The sequence below is a fragment of the Nanorana parkeri genome, unplaced genomic scaffold (genome assembly GCF_000935625.1).
Source record: "Nanorana parkeri isolate BGI_ZX_2015 unplaced genomic scaffold, ASM93562v1 scaffold310, whole genome shotgun sequence".
Taxonomy (NCBI): Eukaryota; Metazoa; Chordata; class Amphibia; order Anura; family Dicroglossidae; genus Nanorana; species Nanorana parkeri.
In genome coordinates this window covers 1,339,671-1,360,883 of record NW_017306578.1, presented here as the reverse complement: position 1 = coordinate 1,360,883, position 21,213 = coordinate 1,339,671, and the positions used below count along the sequence as shown (strand labels likewise).

The 21,213-nt window shown below is 40.6% G+C and overlaps 1 protein-coding gene across 1 annotated transcript in view; it reads left to right on the top strand.

Moving 5' to 3' along the window:
- Positions 1–21,213, top strand: part of FRAS1 (Fraser extracellular matrix complex subunit 1) — a 269,028-nt gene that overhangs the window by 69,785 nt on the left and 178,030 nt on the right. The window contains exons 13-15 of the mRNA XM_018557898.1: positions 1,974–2,117; positions 13,343–13,483; positions 21,028–21,168. Coding sequence (XP_018413400.1) covers positions 1,974–2,117; positions 13,343–13,483; positions 21,028–21,168 — 426 coding nt within the window. The remainder of the gene's footprint in view (positions 1–1,973; positions 2,118–13,342; positions 13,484–21,027; positions 21,169–21,213) is intronic.

Below are 21,213 nucleotides of genomic sequence, written 5' to 3'. Positions count from 1 at the left end.
TATATATATATACATATACATACATACATACACAGTATATGTTCATGTATTTTTAAGTGTTAGGAAAAAACACATGAAAACTCCCTTAAGCCTCAATTAATGACACTTCAGCAACACCGATACCCTTCTTCAGGCACAGGCATATGCCATTATGTCATGAATACTAAAAGTCTACATCATTTTGATTTCTTTAATACCACTTTAACAAGAAGGTGCATGTTTGCCATTTTGAAACACTGAGGTGTCGTGGCAAGAGTGTGCATGTTTTTTGTATGACATTACAAGGGAGTTAACTGAGGACAAGCAGGTAAGATTATATTTCGGTAAGTTAAATGTTTTTTTGAGGCCTGCCAACTTTTGTAGTAGTTACCGAATGAAGGGCTGAGTACATACTTGACATTTGTAAAATGGGTTTCAACTTAGTCAGCTTTTTTTTTAACACTGATCTGTTTCCAACTTGAAATATTTTAACTTAGCTTCCATAAATTGTTCTGGAAAATTGGCTGCTTATTGCTAGTAGATTAAAATGTTAAATACTGTCTTTGGCTGAGGATTGAAGAATGGGTAAATATTAATTTTACAGTGTATGATTTTGTAGACAAAGGATATTGGTTTAAGTTGATGGATTAATACATTACTTTCTACTTTCAGCTAGTCTGATTTAAGGACAACAATTTTTTTTGACCTTTTATAAAGAATTATTTTTCCAATTTCAGCCAAAAAAGAACAGTGTATTTCCCAGTATCTTTACATACATATCACCAGACTAAGCAAAAAACTGTTTTCTAGTTTAGGCTGCAGTGTGGGAAAAATAGAACTTCTGTCTGCTTTTTAATTATTCCTAGGGCTCCTCTACAGAGATTTCAGCAGGCAGGGAGTGGGGGGAAATCGACAAGAAGGCACAGAGACTTCCTGTCTGGTAAAGTGTTGTCAGCAGAGGAGTAAGTGGGAGTAAGTCTGTGCTATGGAGAGCTGTAAAAACATGACAACTGCACTTACCAATCTGATGCACCCTCCCACCCGACTCATGCACCTTTACTGCCCACCTCCATTCTAGGAGCCATCCCTTCTTATACCAAGCAATACTCCCCCTCTTATCCCAGCCATCAGACACCCTCCAGCGTGCCCCTCCATTTTTCGGATGGGTTGTTCCAAGGGGTCTTCTCTTTCCCTTCCCACACCAACCATCCCCCTCCCGCCAATGTCTTCTCTCCATGTAGCACCATTCCTTGCTCCATCACTAACTGTTTCTGCCATCCATTCCAAGGGAAAGAACTAGAATGACTGAGGTTATTTGGAATCTTAAGAGTAATACAGCTGTGTTCTATTGAGTTGAAACTCTATCACCAAAGTGCTCATGTTGTTGAGCATTTAGTATAACTACCCGAACTATTTTATTTCCAAACTGTACACTAACACTCACTGTCTTCCACACTTCCATGTAAGGACACAGGTATGTTCATAAGACATCAGTTGTAGTATTAGAAAATGTCTTTGTAAAGGAGGACACTACCCAAGAACAAACTGTATGGCATGCATTTCCTTTTCTGGAATCTGAAAGCACATTTAGCCCTTCTACAACTGCACACATTGCCCAAAACACAGAAGCGGATATTGGCATCTTTTTTACAAACAACAAAGGAGTATCATTTTTGTATACGATTACATATCTAATTGAGAAAGAAAGAAAGAAGTTTAAAGTTTTACAAGGGCACTACATAGAGTAAAGATGGCTTTACTTAGTTGGTCCTTAGGCTTTGGCCTGCTGTAATTGAAGCTCACCATCTATTTCAGGATCCTCTTCAACATGCTTTGAAATAATGTTATGATATGAATGGTGATGATATATGGTATATATATATATATATAGATATATATCTATATATATATAGATATATATCTATATATATAATATATATAGTAACTATAATTATATACTCATAGTATAATCATAATTGCCTGTTTTGTTTTAGCATGTCATGAAACCTGCTCAGAGTGCCATGGGGCTTCAGAAAGTGACTGTGTAAAATGCAAGGAGCTACTGGATGTGAAACATCAGGGGCGTTGTGTAGCCAGCTGTGGTCCAGGATTCTTTGAACAGAATGGAACTTGTGCAGGTAATTGCCATGTTATCAGTTACCTTATATGACCTCAGTAAGGAGACATGGGTATGTGTGTGCTGATTGCATCTCCCAAGAATAAATAACACCTTTAATAAAGCATGTTGCAACATATTGAAGTTGAAGGACAGTGCCAAGACAGAAAAAAAAAAACTGCTGATTTATTTCTTGTTGACATTAATATTAAATTTTCACTAACCATTTTCCTAGCTACAGTTGAACTTTGAAAGGTGATTTTCAGCCTTTCGGGAGAACTAAGCCGGAAGAGCAGAACTGACTACGCTGGCTATTTGATGAACAATTTATGATAACTGCACAAAGCAAAATGGGTCATTTTTATAGTCCATTATTACATAATATCATCATTGATGCATATTATAATAACATAATAGGTTACATTTTATTGCATAGCACTTTTCATTTAACACAATATAAGCATTTTTAGCTAGCCATTTGTTATTTTTATAGAAGAATCTGGAACATTATTTCAGTGATGTGAAGTTCTATTTCAGTCTCCTCACATAGTCATCTGTCTAAAAAGACTAAAGAGCAAATACCCCACTTAAATTCAAATACTGAACATATTAACTGTATAAAACATCAAGCATTAATACATTGTAAGTTAATTCTATATATGTAATTATTATGTAGACAGCAGACAATTTTAATCTAACGGGTACATTAAAGTTACTTTGGGCACCACGCTTATATTGTGCACTTAATGAGAACTAATCAACATCATGGCTATGCATGCTCCCCTGAGGATGTCGTGGATGACGAAACGCGTAGGGGCAGGTCTACCATACCAAATTCGATAGCTTTCGGACCGGCCGGATGTGTTTTATTGTTACTGAATTTTATCATTTCTCTAATAAACTACTCCTGGAAAATATTACACGAAGAAGGACTTTTTTCTTTGCATGATTGGATGAACATTCTGCACTTCGAAGACTGATGGTATAGTGCGTGTCAATAAAGACGCCGCATTAGCGTGTCCCATCAGACAAAACGTTTGTGGCTGTCTGTTACAGCCAAAAGATTGCGGTGAGTACGCACTTTGAAAGGGGGATGTGTTGGTAACAATACAAACCCAAAAAAAGCACTATTTAAACCACCGAACACTGGGAGGCTCGACTACCTATATTGATGCGGAGCCAAATTATCACAGAGACATTCTTGCTCACATATATGTTTATTGCACAGTGATATATCACACATTAGAATTAATGTGAAGGATATAAATAAATGTATATTGTTTTGAAATATGATAGCACAATGGATTGACACTTTGTTTTCAGTTTTTTTATTTTTAGAGGATATTGACACTAAAAAGAATAACTTAATAACATTGTGTTATACATGTCACTTGTTGTTGGATTAATAAGATACCAGCATTGATTGCACTATAGTGACACAGTTGCATGTTAAAAAACAGTTTGTGTTTATACACCTTTATTTAGTTTTTTCAACATTCAATAATTGAGCTATTAGCGCTGTATATTTAGTTGAAATATTTGATATATTGTGCTTTTACCTAATGCTTTTTGCACGATTCATCTAAAAACAGTGTGCACAGTAGAACTGTCTTAGCACAGGTAACCCTTTTTTTTCCTATGTAAATCGCTGTATGCTGGATATTATTCCCATTTCACTCAGGCTTACGTGCTGTGAAATAAACAATTAAAAGATGCTCTTGATATATTTTAAAGCTGAACTCCAGGCAGATATAATAGACACAAATAAACACAGTTATGCATTCACTGATGAATGATGAAATGTATTCATGCAAATAACTAGTTTTAGTATTTGAATTTGACCTGGTATCAGCCTGGAGAAAACCCCTACATAAAAGCACTCAGACTGGGAGGAGGGAAGGGGCAGTACTAACATACTACTCATTAAAGTGACCCTAAACTCAGGAGTTAAATCTTAAAAATGCATTCAAGGACCTTAACTGTTAACAAAAATGTATCTTAATTGTGTATCACTCAGCTGTAGATCCTCAAATCATCTCTGAATTCATGCTGACACTGTCCTTCCTTCTGGAGGGTGACTACTTTTGATCCCCATAGTCCTTGTGTGTGTTGTAAAGTAGCCACCGCTCCAAACTCACTCCTGTGATGGACTATAATCTCAATACAAATTAGTAAACTAAATGTGAGATTGTAGTCCATCACAGGAGAGAGCTTGGAGTGGTGACTACTTTACAACACACACAGGGACCATGGGGAACAAAAATAACCATCCTACAGAAGGAAGGACTGTGTCAGCACCAATTCAGAGATGATTTGAGGATACACAAATAAGCTACATTTTTGTTAATAGTAAGGGTAGGTACTTGAATGTATTTTTAAGATTTCACTCCTGAGTTACGTGTCACTTTAGCTGCTACAGATAATTCAGCGTCACGCTCCTTGCTGTACAGTACTGAATAGACACTGAATGCAGTTCTACAGTTCGTGCATATATATTTCATCTTTGTATTTAGATGCTTTCCAGGAATTCAGCTTTAAATGTCTGAAGGACACTCTTGCAAAGAAAGCACAATACAATCTCCATCAACTTGTAGTGATGACTGTTTTCTCTAAGACCTTGTAAAAGAGTGCCATGTAAAAGTTGTCTGTGACACAATAGTCTTATATTGCAGAAAAGGGGGAATATCATTAAATTGCTTATAAAGTTGGCTACACGCTGACAGATCTTTAATCAGTTATGGTAAAAATCTGAATACTGCTCATTACACAAATAACCGCTGAACATGTCTCAGATGCTAATCTTGCTCCTGATAGTTTTCCACCACAACATGTTGTTTTTTACCGACATTACACTTGTACAACAAAATTGTGTAATATATGACTGCCACCACTTTTCTGGCTTTGTTACAATCATTATGGTTTGATCGAAAACCCAAGCTCTACCTATTTATCACAGCATTGAACATTTTTTTTTGTCAACTGCAAAATCATATAATTTTAGGCTTGCAAAATATTCCTCTGCACTAGATGTCAACAGTAACAACTTGCTTATAAATTTCTGTTCAACAAGGTAATTGATTTACAAAAAAAATGGGTTAGCAAATGGTTTCCTATTCTGTCAGTGTTTCTCCAGTATCAACAGAGTTAAAAAAAAATACTCAAAAGGCTTCAAAGAAAACATGCATTTCACACAAAATTATATTTTGTCTAAACCTGCAATCAGATTAAATTAGTTGTGCGAGTATGAATAAAAGAGCATGTGATGCAGGGGTTGCTTCCATTAACTTTAAAAGTAAAATTTTCACTCTTTTGGGTCTGTTAACCTTAAATAGAAATGTATATGTACACTAAGGAAGAGCTGGTGTTACTATGAAATATAGGTGATATTTATTCACACATGAACATTGCACTTTCTATTGCTGCAGAGCTTTCAACAGATGAAGCAATTACTGTGCTAAAGTGCTTGTTTTAGTATTTTCCTTGCAGAAAATGTTTTGTATTTATTCCTTCTGCCTTTGAAAGTGAAAACATAAGTGCCTTATATATTGCTTTGCTCTACACTTAGCAGTATAGTGGCCACTGTATATGAGTTGCAATACCTTTCCTATTGGTAACACTTTCTTTGCCTGACACATTTAGCCATAGTTGTTCATTACAACTAGACATGAGACATAGGTGCCAGAAGACCAATAAAAGTGCTAGACAATAAAAAAAAAAGCAGGACATCTAAGCATTAATTTGGCACAGTCAACCACATTGTTGACATGTCTGTAATCAAGGCACGTCTACTTTCCTGTCAATTTTCCCCCCAGACTGGACACAAGGTGCAGTGCACCTAGAGCTACCATTGTTAGTGATTGGCTATTGAACTACCGAGAGATGCTGGAATGCTGAGTTGGGTTGGTAAGCGACACACACCTGTTGGGATTCAGTGAAATGAGACGCAAAGGTAGTCAATGTAATAAGAATTGCAGAACAAACTGTTTGTAAATGAGTTGCACAGTCTTTTGACAGCTGCAGTGTTTTAGTTTTAAATAAATGACAAAGGTCTAAGGGCCTGTTCACATGAGTTTCAGGTCTTGATCAGGTGCGGATCTGTAGACGCGGTGCTATGTGTTTTGTCCGTGTTTTTGTGCATAATTCCCTCCAGAATCTGGACATAAATTGAACCCCTCGATCTGATACAATATTGTCAGGAACGCCATGAAGGCGGACAATCTCTCGAATGAAAGTTTTTGCAGTCTCCGGGGCAGATGGAGTGCCAACCATGGGTAAGAAGTGAGCCATCTTGGTTAAGCGGTCGGCTACTACGAAGATCGATGAATAGCCATCAGAAGGAGGAAGTTCCATGATAAAATCCATACTGAGCATCTCCCAGGGTCTGGACGGAACAGGTAGTGGCTGTAGCAAACCCCAATGCCTCTTCTTTTCCGACTTACTGCGTGAACAGATTTTGCAAGAGGCGACATAGGAGTGGCAGTTTCTCCTGAGGGTAGGCCACCAGAAAGATCTGTGGATCAAGTCCAGTGTTTTGGAGATGCCGAAGTGTCTGGCCAACAGGTTGTCGTGACACAATCGCAACACTTAAAGCCTTAACTGTGGAGGTACGAACACGGAATGATCACGTAGGTATAACCCGTCTTGTTCTTATAGCTCAACACCGGGAGGCAAGAGTTCAGGTGAAGAAGCTATCCTGAGTTTGGATAGGAAGTCATCAGTCATCAAAAGAAAACTGTGGGCTTGAAGCACAGGATCTATGGGGTTCAGATTTTCGGACGCGGGGTACATCCTGTAAAGAGCGTCCGGTTTGCCATTTTTTGATCCAGGGCGATATGTGATGTGCAGTGTGAAGCAAGAGAAAAAGAGGGCCCGTCTGGGCCTAAGCCGTTTTGCTGAGCGTAAGTATTCCAGGTTCTTGTGGTCGCTGTATACAAGGACTGGATGGAGTGCCCCTTCAAGTAGGTACCGCCATTCCTCTAAAGCTGGTTTAATGGCCAAGAGTTCTCTATCCCCGATGTCGTAGTTTCTCTCTGTTGGAGATAGCTTCCTAGAAAAAAACACCACAGGGTGTAGCTGGGCAGTACCCGAGTGACGTTGGGAGAGGACAGCTCCAACAGCAGTTTCGGAGGCATCTACCTCTAACACGAAAGGCAAGGTTGGTTCCGGGTGCTTCAGTACAGGAGCAATGGTAAAAAAGGTTTTCAGTTTATCAAAAGCGTCTTGTGCGCTGGAGGACCAGGCAAAACGGGCATCCTGTCTAGTAAGCTGGGTGATGGGGGAAATGATGGAAGAAAAGCCTTTGATACATTTTCCATAAAAGTTGGCAAAGCCAATTAACCTTTGGACACTCTTATGATCTGTAGGTACTGGCCAGTGGAGAACAGCTGTTACCTTCTTAGGATCCATGACCATGCCCTTAGTAGATATGATCAGTCCAAGGAACTGTATGGAGTTTTTCTCGAACTCGCATTTCTCTGGACTTGGCGTATAATTGGTGAGCCCTTAGGCGAGACAACACTTGGCACAAATGATCCCAATGACTGCTAAGTGATGGAGAGAACACAAGGATGTCATCTAGGTATACGATTATAAAATGGTCCAGGTAATCTCTGAAGATGTCGTTTACAAAATGTTGGAAAGTTGCAGGGGCGGTACAGAGTCCGAAAGGCATCACTAGATATTCAAAATGGCCGAATCTAGTACGGAAATCGGTTTTCCACTCGTCCCCCCTCCCGGATCCGTACCAGATTGTAAGCACCTCTGAGATCAAGCTTGGAAAAGACCCTGGCCGATCTAAAACGCTGAAAAAGCTCAGGAACAAGAGGCAGGGGGTATCGGTTCTTCACCGTAATTTTATTCTGGTCCTGATAGTCTATACACGGCCGAAGGGAGTGGTCCTTGTTCTCGACAAAAAACAGGCCTGCCCCTGCAGGAGACGTAGAGGGTCAGATGAATACCTTAGCCAGGTTGTCCTCAATGTATTTACGGAGAGTCTCCAGTTCTGGCTCAGATAAGGGGTAGATCCGACCAAATGGGATTGCAGCCCGCAGGCAGTAATTCAATCCGTCAGTCATACGGCCGGTGAGGGGGTAAGGTATCTGCACCCCTTTTGTCGAACACATCCAGGAACCCGTGATAAGCGGTAGGGACTGATTTAGCAAGTTCGGAGAGTTCCGAATGGAATGGCAGACATGATGGTTGATGGAAACAATGCTGAAAGCAGTACGGAGAAGAAAAGGTAAGGGTCCCAGTATGGTATTCCAATTGATCCCCGGTTCTTGGGTTTGTAACCAGGGTAGCCCCAATATGACTGGGAGCATAAGGCAAGAAATTACATCCAGTCGCAAATATTCCATATGTGACTGCTTGGTACGGGTCAACAGAGGGCAAGTCTCTTGTGTGATAGGGCCAGAACTTGGCAAGGACCCATCGGCCAACTGTATGATCAAAGGCTGTGTCTTGGTGCAAAGTGGGATATGATATAGGAGGGCAAAACGGTGATCAATAAAACAACTACAGGCTCCAGAGTCAACTATTGCCACGACTGAGAAAGTCTATCTTTATGGTTGGGAAGATAAACAGTTGAAGTAAACTTACGAGGACGGACTGGACACCCACTCAAGAAGTGCCCCGATTCTCCACAGTAAAGACATCAATTGTTGAGCCGGCGGCGTTGACATTCTTCTGGGGATAGCGGGGCCCTCACGATACCGAGTTGTGGTGTAGGGGACGCGTGATGCGGCAGAAGATTCAGCGGATCGGAAGTGAGGGGCCATGGGAACCTTGGGCATCATCCAGGTTGGGCGGACGGTACCGGCCCGTTCCTTCCGCCTCTCCCGGATTCTTCGATCAAGTTGTATTGACAACTGGATCAGCTCTTCCATGGTCATGGACAGACCTAGGCGGAACTGGTGTTTGAGGGCAGCGTCGTTCCACGCAGTATCTGCTCTCCATTTGCGGAATTCTGCCACATAGTCCTCCACTGGACGTCGACCTTGGAGGAGAGAGATGAGGATCGATTCCGCTGTTGGGGGTCGTTGTAGAACTGTGCCATTGTGTCGAATAGGGTGGTGAGAGAGTTCAGGATTGGGCTTTCTTCCTCCAGAAGGTGATGAGCCCAGGACTGGGGCTCTCCCTTAAGCAAGGAAATTAGGAATCCCACCTTTGTGGTCTCTGAAGAAAAAAGTCCAAGGTTGTAGAGCAAAAAACAGACAGGCATTCCTGAAAGCCCCGAATTTAGGACGATCTCCCGAGAAATGTTTGGGTGTAGGAACCCGGGGCTTCGCAGCAGGCAGAGTGGGGTCTGTTCGGGTTTCGGTAGTTGCTCAGGGGGTGCAAGAGGTCCAGGATTCAATGCGGGGGCATTGGCTAGGGCTGTCATCCGTCCTTCCAGCTGGAAGTATCCGTCCTGCAACACCTTCAAAGCCTGAGTCACAGAGGCCACTTGTTGGCACAGGGACTCTGAGGCGGAAGCATTCCTCTCAGTCTCAGACATGGCTGGATTGTTCCTGATGGGAGACTGACCGTGTGAGGAGGCTTCCCTTGCACCTAGTGTCTTGAGGCCTCTGGAAGTGGAGACAGACCTGGTGGACAGCGAGTGGCATGGGTGCCAGTGGTGTTGAAAACGTGCAAGCAGACGGTTGCTTCTGTAGCTGAGCAGAGGTAATCCAGAAATCAGGGTCAAAGCAAGCTGAGGTCAAACCAGGAGAGCGTAGAAGGTACAGAGGGATCGAGCAAAGAGAAGTCCAGTATTCAGTCCAAGGTCAGTTTCCGGCAGCAATCAAGAGTAGTCGAGGCAAGGTATCAGGTCAAAATCCAGGAGACAGGCAGTTCACAGGGACAGGTAATCGCAGGACACAGAAACACAGGAGAGGGGCTGAAGACAATCCAGCAATCTGTAGGAGTGCAGGCTGGGTTTAAATAGGGAAGTAACTTGATTAAGTGCATCACTTCCAGTGTGTCACTTCCTGTGTGTCACTTCTGGTGTGCCACTTCCGGTATGTCACTTCCGGTGGGTCACTACCGGTGCATCATTTGGCGCGTTTTCCAACGCATCATGCGCATGCGCCCAAGTGTTCTATGAACATCACGGAGATCTGGATTTGGCGCATGTGCCACAGAAGGTGATGGTTGCTGACAAAGAGGCTGTGGACAACGGGAAGCCAGGAGAGGAGCCCAAGTCCTATGATAATTTTTCTGCTGATTTTTGTGGTATAATGAACCTAAGAGTACATTACTTGGTCTGATAGTACTATATGTTTAGAATATAAATAAAAAGTTTGTAGTTAGGTGAGACTCTATGGGGTCAATTTATTGATAGCATATAGGCTGTTCACTTTGCAAGGGAAATAGCATTTCGCAGGGGAAGCTTCCCCTTTGTTTATTGAATGTGGTGACGCTCTATTGACTTCCATCATTAATCATGTGCAAGCAAAAATATACTTTTTTATTTCCCTTGCATATTTCCCTTTAGTATATCAACCCCTAAATGTCTGATCCTGACTTTTTTGAATGATTATGTGGGAATGATACTAAAATCCATGTGTGACTACATTGTTTAAAAAAAAAACCTCAAGCTAGCTTGCTAGCTAAGAGCGATAATAGACTGGGAGCATTTTGTCTTCTTTATGGCTATTATTTGGCTCAGTAAGCATACAGCTCAAGACTGAAAAGATCCAGAAAACTGACACAGCCACTTGTCTGCAGTAAAGGAGGCAGCATGTGCTGGCTGATTGCTTGATACTGTGGTGTAGTCCATCAGCTGAGTGAATGAACCATGCTGCCAAACAATAATGCCTCATGGAAGCACTTAATCTTCCTGCTCTATGGGCAGAGCTGACAGGGGAAACTCTCTTGAATTTACAGAGGCAGCACGTGCATTTATAGAGAAGTTTTGTGGTTCTGTAATAGATTTTCAGCTCTTAGGCTTACACTGACACTGGAAACATGAGGTGAGAATATAAAGATGGCCTATCCAAAGCAACTAATGTGGCTAAAAGCTCAATTAAAATTTAAGTCAATTCAAAAGTGTTATTTCAATTACAGGTGGCATTAGATTAGCTTAGTCACTCGTTAGTTTCATATACTGTATCATATACTGTAGCTCTTTGAGACTTAGCCTCCTTGACATAGTGTATGGCTCTCCTCCTACCCTTCCAGAAGTTTTGGACATTACCACTTCTACTTGTTGCTGGATTATGTAAAATAAAACAAGAAATCCAGACAGAGACTTCTTTGTATTCATTTTACAGCTGTGCAGACAGCAGGGAGCTAAACCTTAGAGATGTCACCGCTGGAGTCCCCAGGCAATAGAAGAAAATGCTAGGTGGTCTACTCTCCAGCATCTACCAAAAACTGTAATATCAGTTTTAGAATGACTGACCACAGACGTACACTGGGTGAGAAAACCTAAGAACTAAGTTGACCTATTATTGAAGTAGAGAGAACTGATTAACAGGTCTCCCAGTGCTGTATATGTATTCTGATTGGTGGCAACATGAGTAGCATAGGCAGATGTGTTGTTACTTATTTAAATTGTAATTTAGCTTTGACAGTGTTTGTTACACCAATGGATATAGAATGTAGTTTTTTTTTACAGGTTATAAAAGACAAAGAGGAAACCTGTCGGGCTTTGATTACATTTATTATATGGTCAGTTAGAAGCTAATGAGCATTTCTTCATTTGCCCCATCCTTTTACTATGTGTTAGCAGCAGAAAATGTCACTACTACTTGCTGCACTCACTGTGTAAATAAAGCCCCATTTGTAGCTGTGCATGGTTATGTTTCTGTACCTTGATTCGTGTTGATGCACTTTTAGAACTTTTATGAAAAGTAGGCTGGTTTTTAGGGAAGGCTTCTTACACTATGCAGCATATTCACAAATAGAAAGGCTTTTCGTGCATTTACATTCCTATATGCCATGTAAAGCAGATTCCCATGCTGGAACAAAAAACCTCACATGCATTCTTGTCCAAAACACACTGCAATATATAAACAAAGGCAAGAGGCTTAAATGGATTTTGATCTGCAGTGTTGAAGAGTTATACTGCACAGGTCCTGAAACATGAAGCTGCTGAAGCCAGTATTACAGGAGCACATAGTGGTTTCTAGTGCTCCAGCATCTAGCTGCAGACAGACTGAGGGTGGAGTGACAGCAGAAGAATATACAGAACTGTACTGCTCCTTGGCCCTGCTTATTATATTTACATTCTTTAATCATATAATTTGTTGTTACTTTATCTACACTTTATTTTAATTTATTTTAAAGGCAAATGAAAAATCAATTTTAAACAATTAGATGTTTAAGCAATAGTCAAATTTGTATTCAAATCTCGACCTGTAAAAGTCAAGCTTGGCCCTACCTTGTACATCCCCCTATTGCTCCTTTAATGTAAAAGGCATCCTCACTAGGGAAGCTAAGAATGTAAGAGAGGAGTCTGAGATAGGAAGGACCAAGCCTTACTTTTACAAGATATGTAAACTTCTGCATTTGCCTAAAGTTCCAGATCTACCGATCATTTTGACACACAGTGTTACCTCACACAGTATATCCTAAAAGTGACCTCTGAAATCGATCACCAATTGTGTTGGAATATACTATACTTTAAACTATACATTGTTTTTAAGCTTATATTCAAGTGTTGTATTAATCTTATTTTTTTTTTTTACCAATAAAGGTTCAAATATGTGTGGCTAAATCTGTCATACAATTTTGCATAATTCACCTTTTAAATGTAACATTCTCATTTGTGAACTGTTGTCTCGTAGTCCATAAAATACTTAATTCGGTAATTTAAACCATCACATATTTTTAAATCAGATTGTTTTACCTTCCAGGCTAAGTCATCTGAGTTGCACTCCAGCAATTACATTTTATATGGGACTGCCCTCCTTCTTCATTATGAGGTTTAATTAGTAGAACATTGTTTAGATTAAGCAAGATTGAAATGTGGCATTTCTCTACACATGGAAAGGTGTTTTGTCTGTTAGAAAACATTGTAAATGAATGGACTGAACAGTTATGACCTGGTTTCATGATGTCCTGGCCAGCTCCCTGTATTCTTTGGAGTAGCCATCTGTCGCGTTGCTTAGTGCCAAGTGCAGATTGAGACCCAGGCAAAATGCTTTCATTTGGAAAACCACAATGTACATCTCTATTTTGTTCATAAGTCTGATCATGTTTGTGAGTATTGGCTGCATGGTATCTATCACTTATTTTTAATTATTGTATTCTCCTCTGTTTTAGCCTGTGATTCTTCGTGCCAGACATGCTCTTTATACAACAGAAGATGTGTAACTTGTGCCAAAGGCAGAATGTTTCACCACGGCAAATGTGTCCTGCAATGTCCGGCTGGCTATTTTTCCTACTCTGATGCAGTGTGTACAGGTAAGATATACTGTCTCGCTAGACAAATATTTGCTGATGGAGAATCAAATACTTCCATTTACAACACATGCACTTGGATAGTTCTCCACCAGAGAATGTCTGTGAAAGTTACATTCTCGACCTCATAAACAGACACTTAGGTGTTTGTTAAAATAAAAAAAAAGAATTTAGGGTTAAATTGACTTAAAGTGACACTTAACTCAGGAGATAAATCTTAAAAATGCATTCAAGTACCTTAACTATTAATGAAAATATATCTTATTTGTGCATCACTAAGCTGTAGATTTTCAAATCATATCTGAATTCATGCTTACACTGTCCTTGCTTCTGGAGGGTGGTTACTTTTGTTCCCCATGGTCCCTGTGTGTGTTGTAAATTAGCCATTGCTCCAAGCTCACTTTAAAGCTGAACTCCAGACACAAAAAAGCTTTGGTTACATATATTCCTCATTAGCCAAAAAGGGTATCAATTCACTTTGTGTGCACCAAATGTTGTGCAAGGCCAATCATTACCTTGTAAAATAGTGGTAACATCATCACTGCTGTACATGAGCCTGTGTAGAGAGCAGAGCTGTGGGAGGGTCCTGGTAGCTCCTCCCTTTATTGGCTTCCTGCAGAAAAATACAAGATACAGGACCAGTCACCCTGCAGAGAGAGAGAGCAGCAGTGACTGGCCTATATTACAAGAAGCTCTCACATAGAGGCAAAGTTTCACACTGGATTACTGGGCAGACCTGGAAAAATTACACAAAGCACACCAAGATTCAAGAATGAACATGCATACATATTTAGATCATATTTGCTTATCCCGGAGTTCTAAAGTTTAGGGGACACTGGTGGATTAAAGGAGAACTATGGGGTTAGGGCTTTTCCCCATAGTTCTCCTAAGGGTAACGGGAGGACACAAACTAGTGTCCTCCCATCATCCTAAGCTCCGTATACCGCGAGCTACAGCTCGCGGTATACTGAGACGCCGCGGTATACTGAGAGGCCGCAGTTGAAACGGATCCCGACAATTATGTCTGGATCCGCCCAGCTGCGTGAGTGACAGCTGGCTCTGCCTACCTAAAGGCAGAGCCAGCTGTACCCGCCCCTCTCCCGTCCATTCCGCAAGTCAGCGCTGGAGAATCGGAGCGGGGAGGAGGGAATCGAGAAGTGAGCGAACGCCAGTATGTGTTCGCTCACTTCCCAATTTGTGACAGTTTCATTGTCACAGGTCGGCTAGAACTATGAGGATGAGTGAAAAGCACTCACCTCATAGTTCTCCTTTAAGTCATCCACTGGTTCTGACATATCTTGTGGACACCCTGTGTTCTACCAACAATATTCTTAGCTTTACGCCAAGCATGCAACTCAAAGAATAGATCAAAACTGTAAATGATCATTTGAATGTTTTTAGACAAAACTTTTTGTGTATAAGTTTTGGATAGAGTAGGGAAGGGTTGGAACCTCTGTCAAGTTATTATTGCTGTCTTTGTCCCCCTCTGGGGAGAGTCAGCCACCTACTTGAGCTGGAGACCATTGTCACAAAGAAATAAAGTGATGGGAATTCCAACATTTTAGAGTTGTCCCCAGAACAAGATTTGAGGGGGAATCTTCCAATGGGGACACGTGTACCTGGGACAGCTGTCTAAGAGGAGAATTCTCCTTACTTTAGGAGCATTCCTATGCTCCTTTGCTCCTTCTAGTGGCGAGAATGCCATGCGAAAGGTGTTGAACCAGCATATGTCACAGCAGATGATATATAAATCATCCCCGTAGTCTCAAGTGTCCAGCCAAAATGAAAAAAACAGGATGGCTCTGCTTTGAGACTTGTTCCTGCACTCTCATTTGGATCATGCCAGTCACTTTTATTGGTTGGTTGGGACCGTTAAGTGAAAGTACCTTATTATTTTTTATTAACCCCTTCTTGACCGAGTCCTGTCTTTTACATTTTTGTTTACAAAACACAATAAAATACCCATTTGTTTCATACAATATAAAATATGAAGTTACAATGAGTAAATAGATCCCCAACATGTCCAGGTTAAAAATTGTGTGCATCCGTGAATCTGCGTCAAAATTCAGTACCCCAAAAAGTCCATAGACGACGCTTCAAAAGCCCCTACAGGTCACCAGTATAGAGATATGCATAAATATTGGCCCCAGAATTATTGCTCTCACTCCGGTTTGTGCGGCGATACCCAACATGTGTAGCGCGATCGATGTTTTCATACATGGGCGCACCCGACGCGTGTTTACATGAAGACGTGTGTGTTGTTCAATATTGATTCTAAAAAATGTTTTTTTTCTTAACTTTACTTTTATTGCTATCACATAGGGAGGCTTACAAGCCCACCTTGTGATAGCAGATTGGTGGTGACAGGTACACTTTAAGGTGATACTGGTGGCCCAAAAGACCCCTAATATGACTTTACACCTGGAGCCCAGCACTGACAGCTATGGGACTGAAAGTGATGTATCGCTCCCGGTCCCATATTACAGGGAGGAAATCTGTGAATGGAGGTTCACCAATATCCTCCCCAGCTCCCCCCCCCGACATCAGAGAAGCTGGACCTGGGCCTGTAGGAAGGGCAGTGGAGCCCGGGAAACACGGCAAGGGGTGCATTTACCGGCCAGTAGAAGCGATCTGGTGGCAGCTGAGCCGCCAGAATCACTTCTACTTTAAAGTTTACAAGTTTAAACAGTCTCAGCTGCTTTTATTCTGTTTAAACAGGCCTGATGCCAGTGACGTGCACACTGTACGTCACTGGTCATGAAGGGGTTAAATAAGCCTATGTGTTCAGGTCCAATAATTTGATCCCTGCAGTTACATTGCTAGTATCCTACATTGCAGTGGTATCGTTCTGGGAAGTAAAAGGTATAATTAGCAATTATATGAGTAATGAGTCACTTAGCTTTTCTATTTGGTAAACAACCCTGCTATGAATAATATAAAAAGTGAGGAAAATACGCATATATGTGTTCTGAACATTTATTAGGGGAGACAGTTGTGTTTAATGCATTTTACAGGTGTTAAGCATCCTTTAAGTATTGATATGCATATGCTCATCTCATATTTGGAGCTTATTATTAAACTACAGCTTGCTTTATGACAGTAAAGGGACTAACTCAGCAAAAAAAAGGGGCATTTATTTATTTTTACAAACGTACTACATCATTATTCAATTTATGTGTGAATTAAAGTACTAGCTGTTTTGTATTTCTGGAGGCATGATTATGCTAGAAAGAAATAATGTATCCTAGATGCACAGCTCTCCAAAGATACATGGACATATTCTCAGCCAGGCTTACACCTGACTTTATAATGGAAGCAGTATATTGTGCCTCTGTGGCAATCATTCTGTAGGCTCATTTATACGTTCACTCTCTAACATCTTTCCCTAAGCGCTTTCTTGTTTTCTGTGTCTAATTAGAAGTAAGGGTTATAGGGAACAATGCATTAACATTCAGTGTAAATGAGGCACAGGGATATTAGAGGCAGAGCGCCACACTGTACTCTGTCTGCATGCTGATGGTAGCATTAGGCCTCTGTATCAAGAATGTAAGAGGGTAATATTTATCCTGCTAAAGTGAGGATTTTTGAGTAGCAGTCATTTGAGCCGGAGTTGCTTTTTTCTTTATTAAATTCATCTTTTTTTTTTAAGGCGTAGAAGAAGAAATCAAATTTGTGGAGATAAGATTGAGAGCGACAAGCTATAAACACCAGCTATTACAACTAATTTAATGTCATCTGTTACGATATAAGTGACAAGTCACTGCTAACAGAATATGGAAGGAATTTCTGAGAAGCAATTAGTTTTCCAGTATCATAACATTTAAGTTTCTACAGTATCCTTAGTTAAGATAAGCTCAGCTGTTTGTGCATATGAAAGTGCAATATTCAGTCTATGTGGAAAAGACATAAACATTATGGCTCTTTTGCTCATAAAGTCACATGTTTTGGCGTACATAATAGCTGATCTGTTCAGCATGAACACAACATTGCACAAAGCTGCACATTGCACAAATGAGCTTGCACAGTCATATTCGTTTGCCTCTCACTTCTTCCTGGACTCGCTCAATATTTTCTGCTTACTTTTTTGCTGGTATGAAGAGGTAAAAGGAGGAAAAAAACAGTTGAGAGATCACATGATCATCTCCCAATGGCTGTTGATAATTGACCATTTCTTCTGTCTGATCAATTTTAGAAGAAGCATATTAGCATTTTATTGGATGAACATATACACAATTCTGAGGACTGCAGTTTAAAGGGTCTGCTTTCTTCACTGCTATATGTGATGAGGCTTTGTGCTCTCAGGCATTTTTTTCTAATTTCTAATATTTAGGCAGGCTGTGTGCCTGCAGCTTTGCCACGATGTGGCCGGTGCATGGAGTCTTGCACCCAGAATGAGCCCTCAAAGAGCAAGGAGATATGTCTTCCTATGTACCTGTCCTGCATCCTCCTCTGCTATAACCCATCCTCCAGGCTCCAGGGACACTCCAGCATGCACAGCCAGGGCTACCAGCAAATCGGCTGCTCACCTTAACCTCCAATACTGGGGGGTGGGGTGTGGGGGCAAGAAACTCCTGCAGAAGATGCCGCTTTGCCAACCCTCCGGAGCTACTGCAACCTCCAAAACCCAGAGAGCACCATACTCACCCCCTTGCAGCAGCACAACTGTCCTCCGGTAACACGCACAAAAGTTTTGTTTGTGGGGGTTAAAATGGGAGGCACCAGGGCAGTGCATCATCGATGTGCAGGAGTGAGCTATGGGCACTATAGGCTGCCCTAAGGTCCTAGCAAGTGCAGGACCTTACAGTAGATGCGTCAGTTAAAAAATTTAAAGCGGACCATGCCTCCCCTAATGGGGGGAGGGGGGCCTGGGACCGAACCCACCAGGGCCCGCACCGGCAGTAGTTCTGTTCTGCTCCTTTTACCCCCTACATAAGAGACACACCCACTCCACCTCTGTAAATAAATACACCCCCCCCACTATACTGAAGAGGGGAATAAATGAGACTGCGCAGTCATGAAAAAAGTTATAAAATATTTAAAAAGCTTTCTTTTTTTAAATTTGTTTGTAGCCATAGAGGATATTTACTACATTGCAAAAGCCTTATATTTCTGTGTGTTCACAACTACTTTAAAACATTTAAAAACTTAATTAAAAGTGCGGTCAAAATGAGCATCCAAAGAGGGTATTCCCATCCTTATGTATTGATATGTTATAATTTCTAAAAATAGTGCAGACCATGAATGGGCCTTTAAATATTTCTCTTCTTTCTTTAAAACTGTCAGAAGACTACTCATGTGGACAAAAATACCAACTAACTACTAATAAGATTATTTTACATTGTGTCATTTATAAAAAATGTTTGTGACTTGATCTTCTGCCACTGTACACACTCTAGTGATAAGTATTTTATAGTGTAGAATGGTGTTTGGACAACTTTATTTTATTATCGAAAGAAACAAAGCGCTAAAGGTAACTGTATGAGCAAAAAAATGAGCTATAAATGATTCTGGCGAGGTCAGTATAGAAGCTAATAAATAAGTATAAAACAGGACTAGCTTAGTAAAAAAGTATAAATAAAACCAGTCTAACCAAAATACAAAAAACAATCAGAACCAATAAAATTCATTCCGATGGAATAAATAAACAAACAATGTTTAAAACGTCAAAATCAGTGTCCAATGCTTAAAAAATCCAAGTGAAAGGTGGTTTCCGTGTGCAAATATAAAAATGTGCAAAAGTAGCAGTGTACTTGAGATTGATCCAAACTGTCCCTCTCGAGTAACAGGTGAACGCTAGATTCCGTGTGCAAATGTGCAAAAACAGCAATGTGCTTCGAATTGTTCCGAACTGTCCCTCTCGGGTGGGTACTCACCAGAGTGAAGTTGGTAGAAAACTTTTAGTGAGTGGTGCCGGGATTGGGTTTTAGCACAGACGTATTCCCCGCGGGTCTCAGCAGCTGAAGCAGTTGATTTTCTCCTCTAAGCCGTTTGGCTATATCTCCCAGATGAGGAGTCCGGTTTTTTTGAAATAGAAAAAATATTATGTCTTCTTCAAAAAACGTATGCACCAGCACTTTCCCTTTTCATCCGGGAAATGCTTAATTGATTGCAGTAGGTTACAGCAGACAACAGGATACAGCAGATGTATGAATAGACGGTATTTGAAGGTCAAGGATGATAATGTCTCCAAGCATGCATGTACATGTGGTCCTGCTATTGACAGACATGACACTGAACGACTTCCTTTTGCTCCCCCACCGGTACTGCCATGTGTATATGAAAATCACAAGTTACAACTTACCACAATTATTTTCTAGTTCTAGCTACTAGAAAACTAGTACTAGAACTAGAACTAGAAAATAATTGTGGTAAGTTGTAACTTGTGATTTTCATATACACATGGCAGTACCGGTGGGGGAGCAAAAGGAAGTCGTTCAGTGTCATGTCTGTCAATAGCAGGACCACATGTACATGCATGCTTGGAGACATTATCATCCTTGACCTTCAAATACCGTCTATTCATACATCTGCTGTATCCTGTTGTCTGCTGTAACCTACTGCAATCAATTAAGCATTTCCCGGATGAAAAGGGAAAGTGCTGGTGCATACGTTTTTTGAAGAAGACATAATATTTTTTCTATTTCAAAAAAACCGGACTCCTCATCTGGGAGATATAGCCAAACGGCTTAGAGGAGAAAATCAACTGCTTCAGCTGCTGAGACCCGCGGGGAATACGTCTGTGCTAAAACCCAATCCCGGCACCACTCACTAAAAGTTTTCTACTAACTTCACTCTGGTGAGTACCCACCCGAGAGGGACAGTTCGGAACAATTCGAAGCACATTGCTGTTTTTGCACATTTGTACATTTGCACACGGAATCTAGCGTTCACCTGTTACTCGAGAGGGACAGTTTGGATCAATCTCAAGTACACTGCTACTTTTGCACATTTTTATATTTGCACACGGAAACCACCTTTCACTTGGATTTTTTAAGCATTGGACACTGATTTTGACGTTTTAAACATTGTTTGTTTATTTATTCCATCGGAATGAATTTTATTGGTTCTGATTGTTTTTTGTATTTTGGTTAGACTGGTTTTATTTATACTTTTTTATGAAGCTAGTCCTGTTTTATACTTATTTATTAGCTTCTATACTGACCTCGCCAGAATCATTTATAGCTCATTTTTTTGCTCATACAGTTACCTTTAGCGCTTTGTTTCTTTCGATCATACTAGGTTCCACCTTTTTTCAGAGCAGCTTTGGGTTTATTTATTCACATATATTCACATTTATTCACATTTATTCTTAATTTATTAATTTAATTTATTTAATTTATTACTAAACATCACTTCTCCAGAAGCGCAGATTTATTTGTTTACAACTTTATTTTATTATTATTAGCGTTATTACTATCATGTGCTATTATTTGTGGTCCCATATGACATCCTTTGAGTTTATCATCTTGATAAGTGAATGAATTGAAGCATATAGCAATATAGTCTTGTCCATGAAACATCTGTTCTAATGTTCCTTGTTTCTACAGCTTGTCACAAAGAATGTGCATCATGTTCCGGACCACTAGCCAACCAATGCACCTCCTGCTCCTCTCCACTGGCCTTGCTGAAAGGACAATGTATCAGCAATTGTGGCATAGGATATTATTTTGATGGAACGGTCTGCAGTGGTATGAATCCCTTTATATATTTGTGATTGTCTAGATTTTTATATA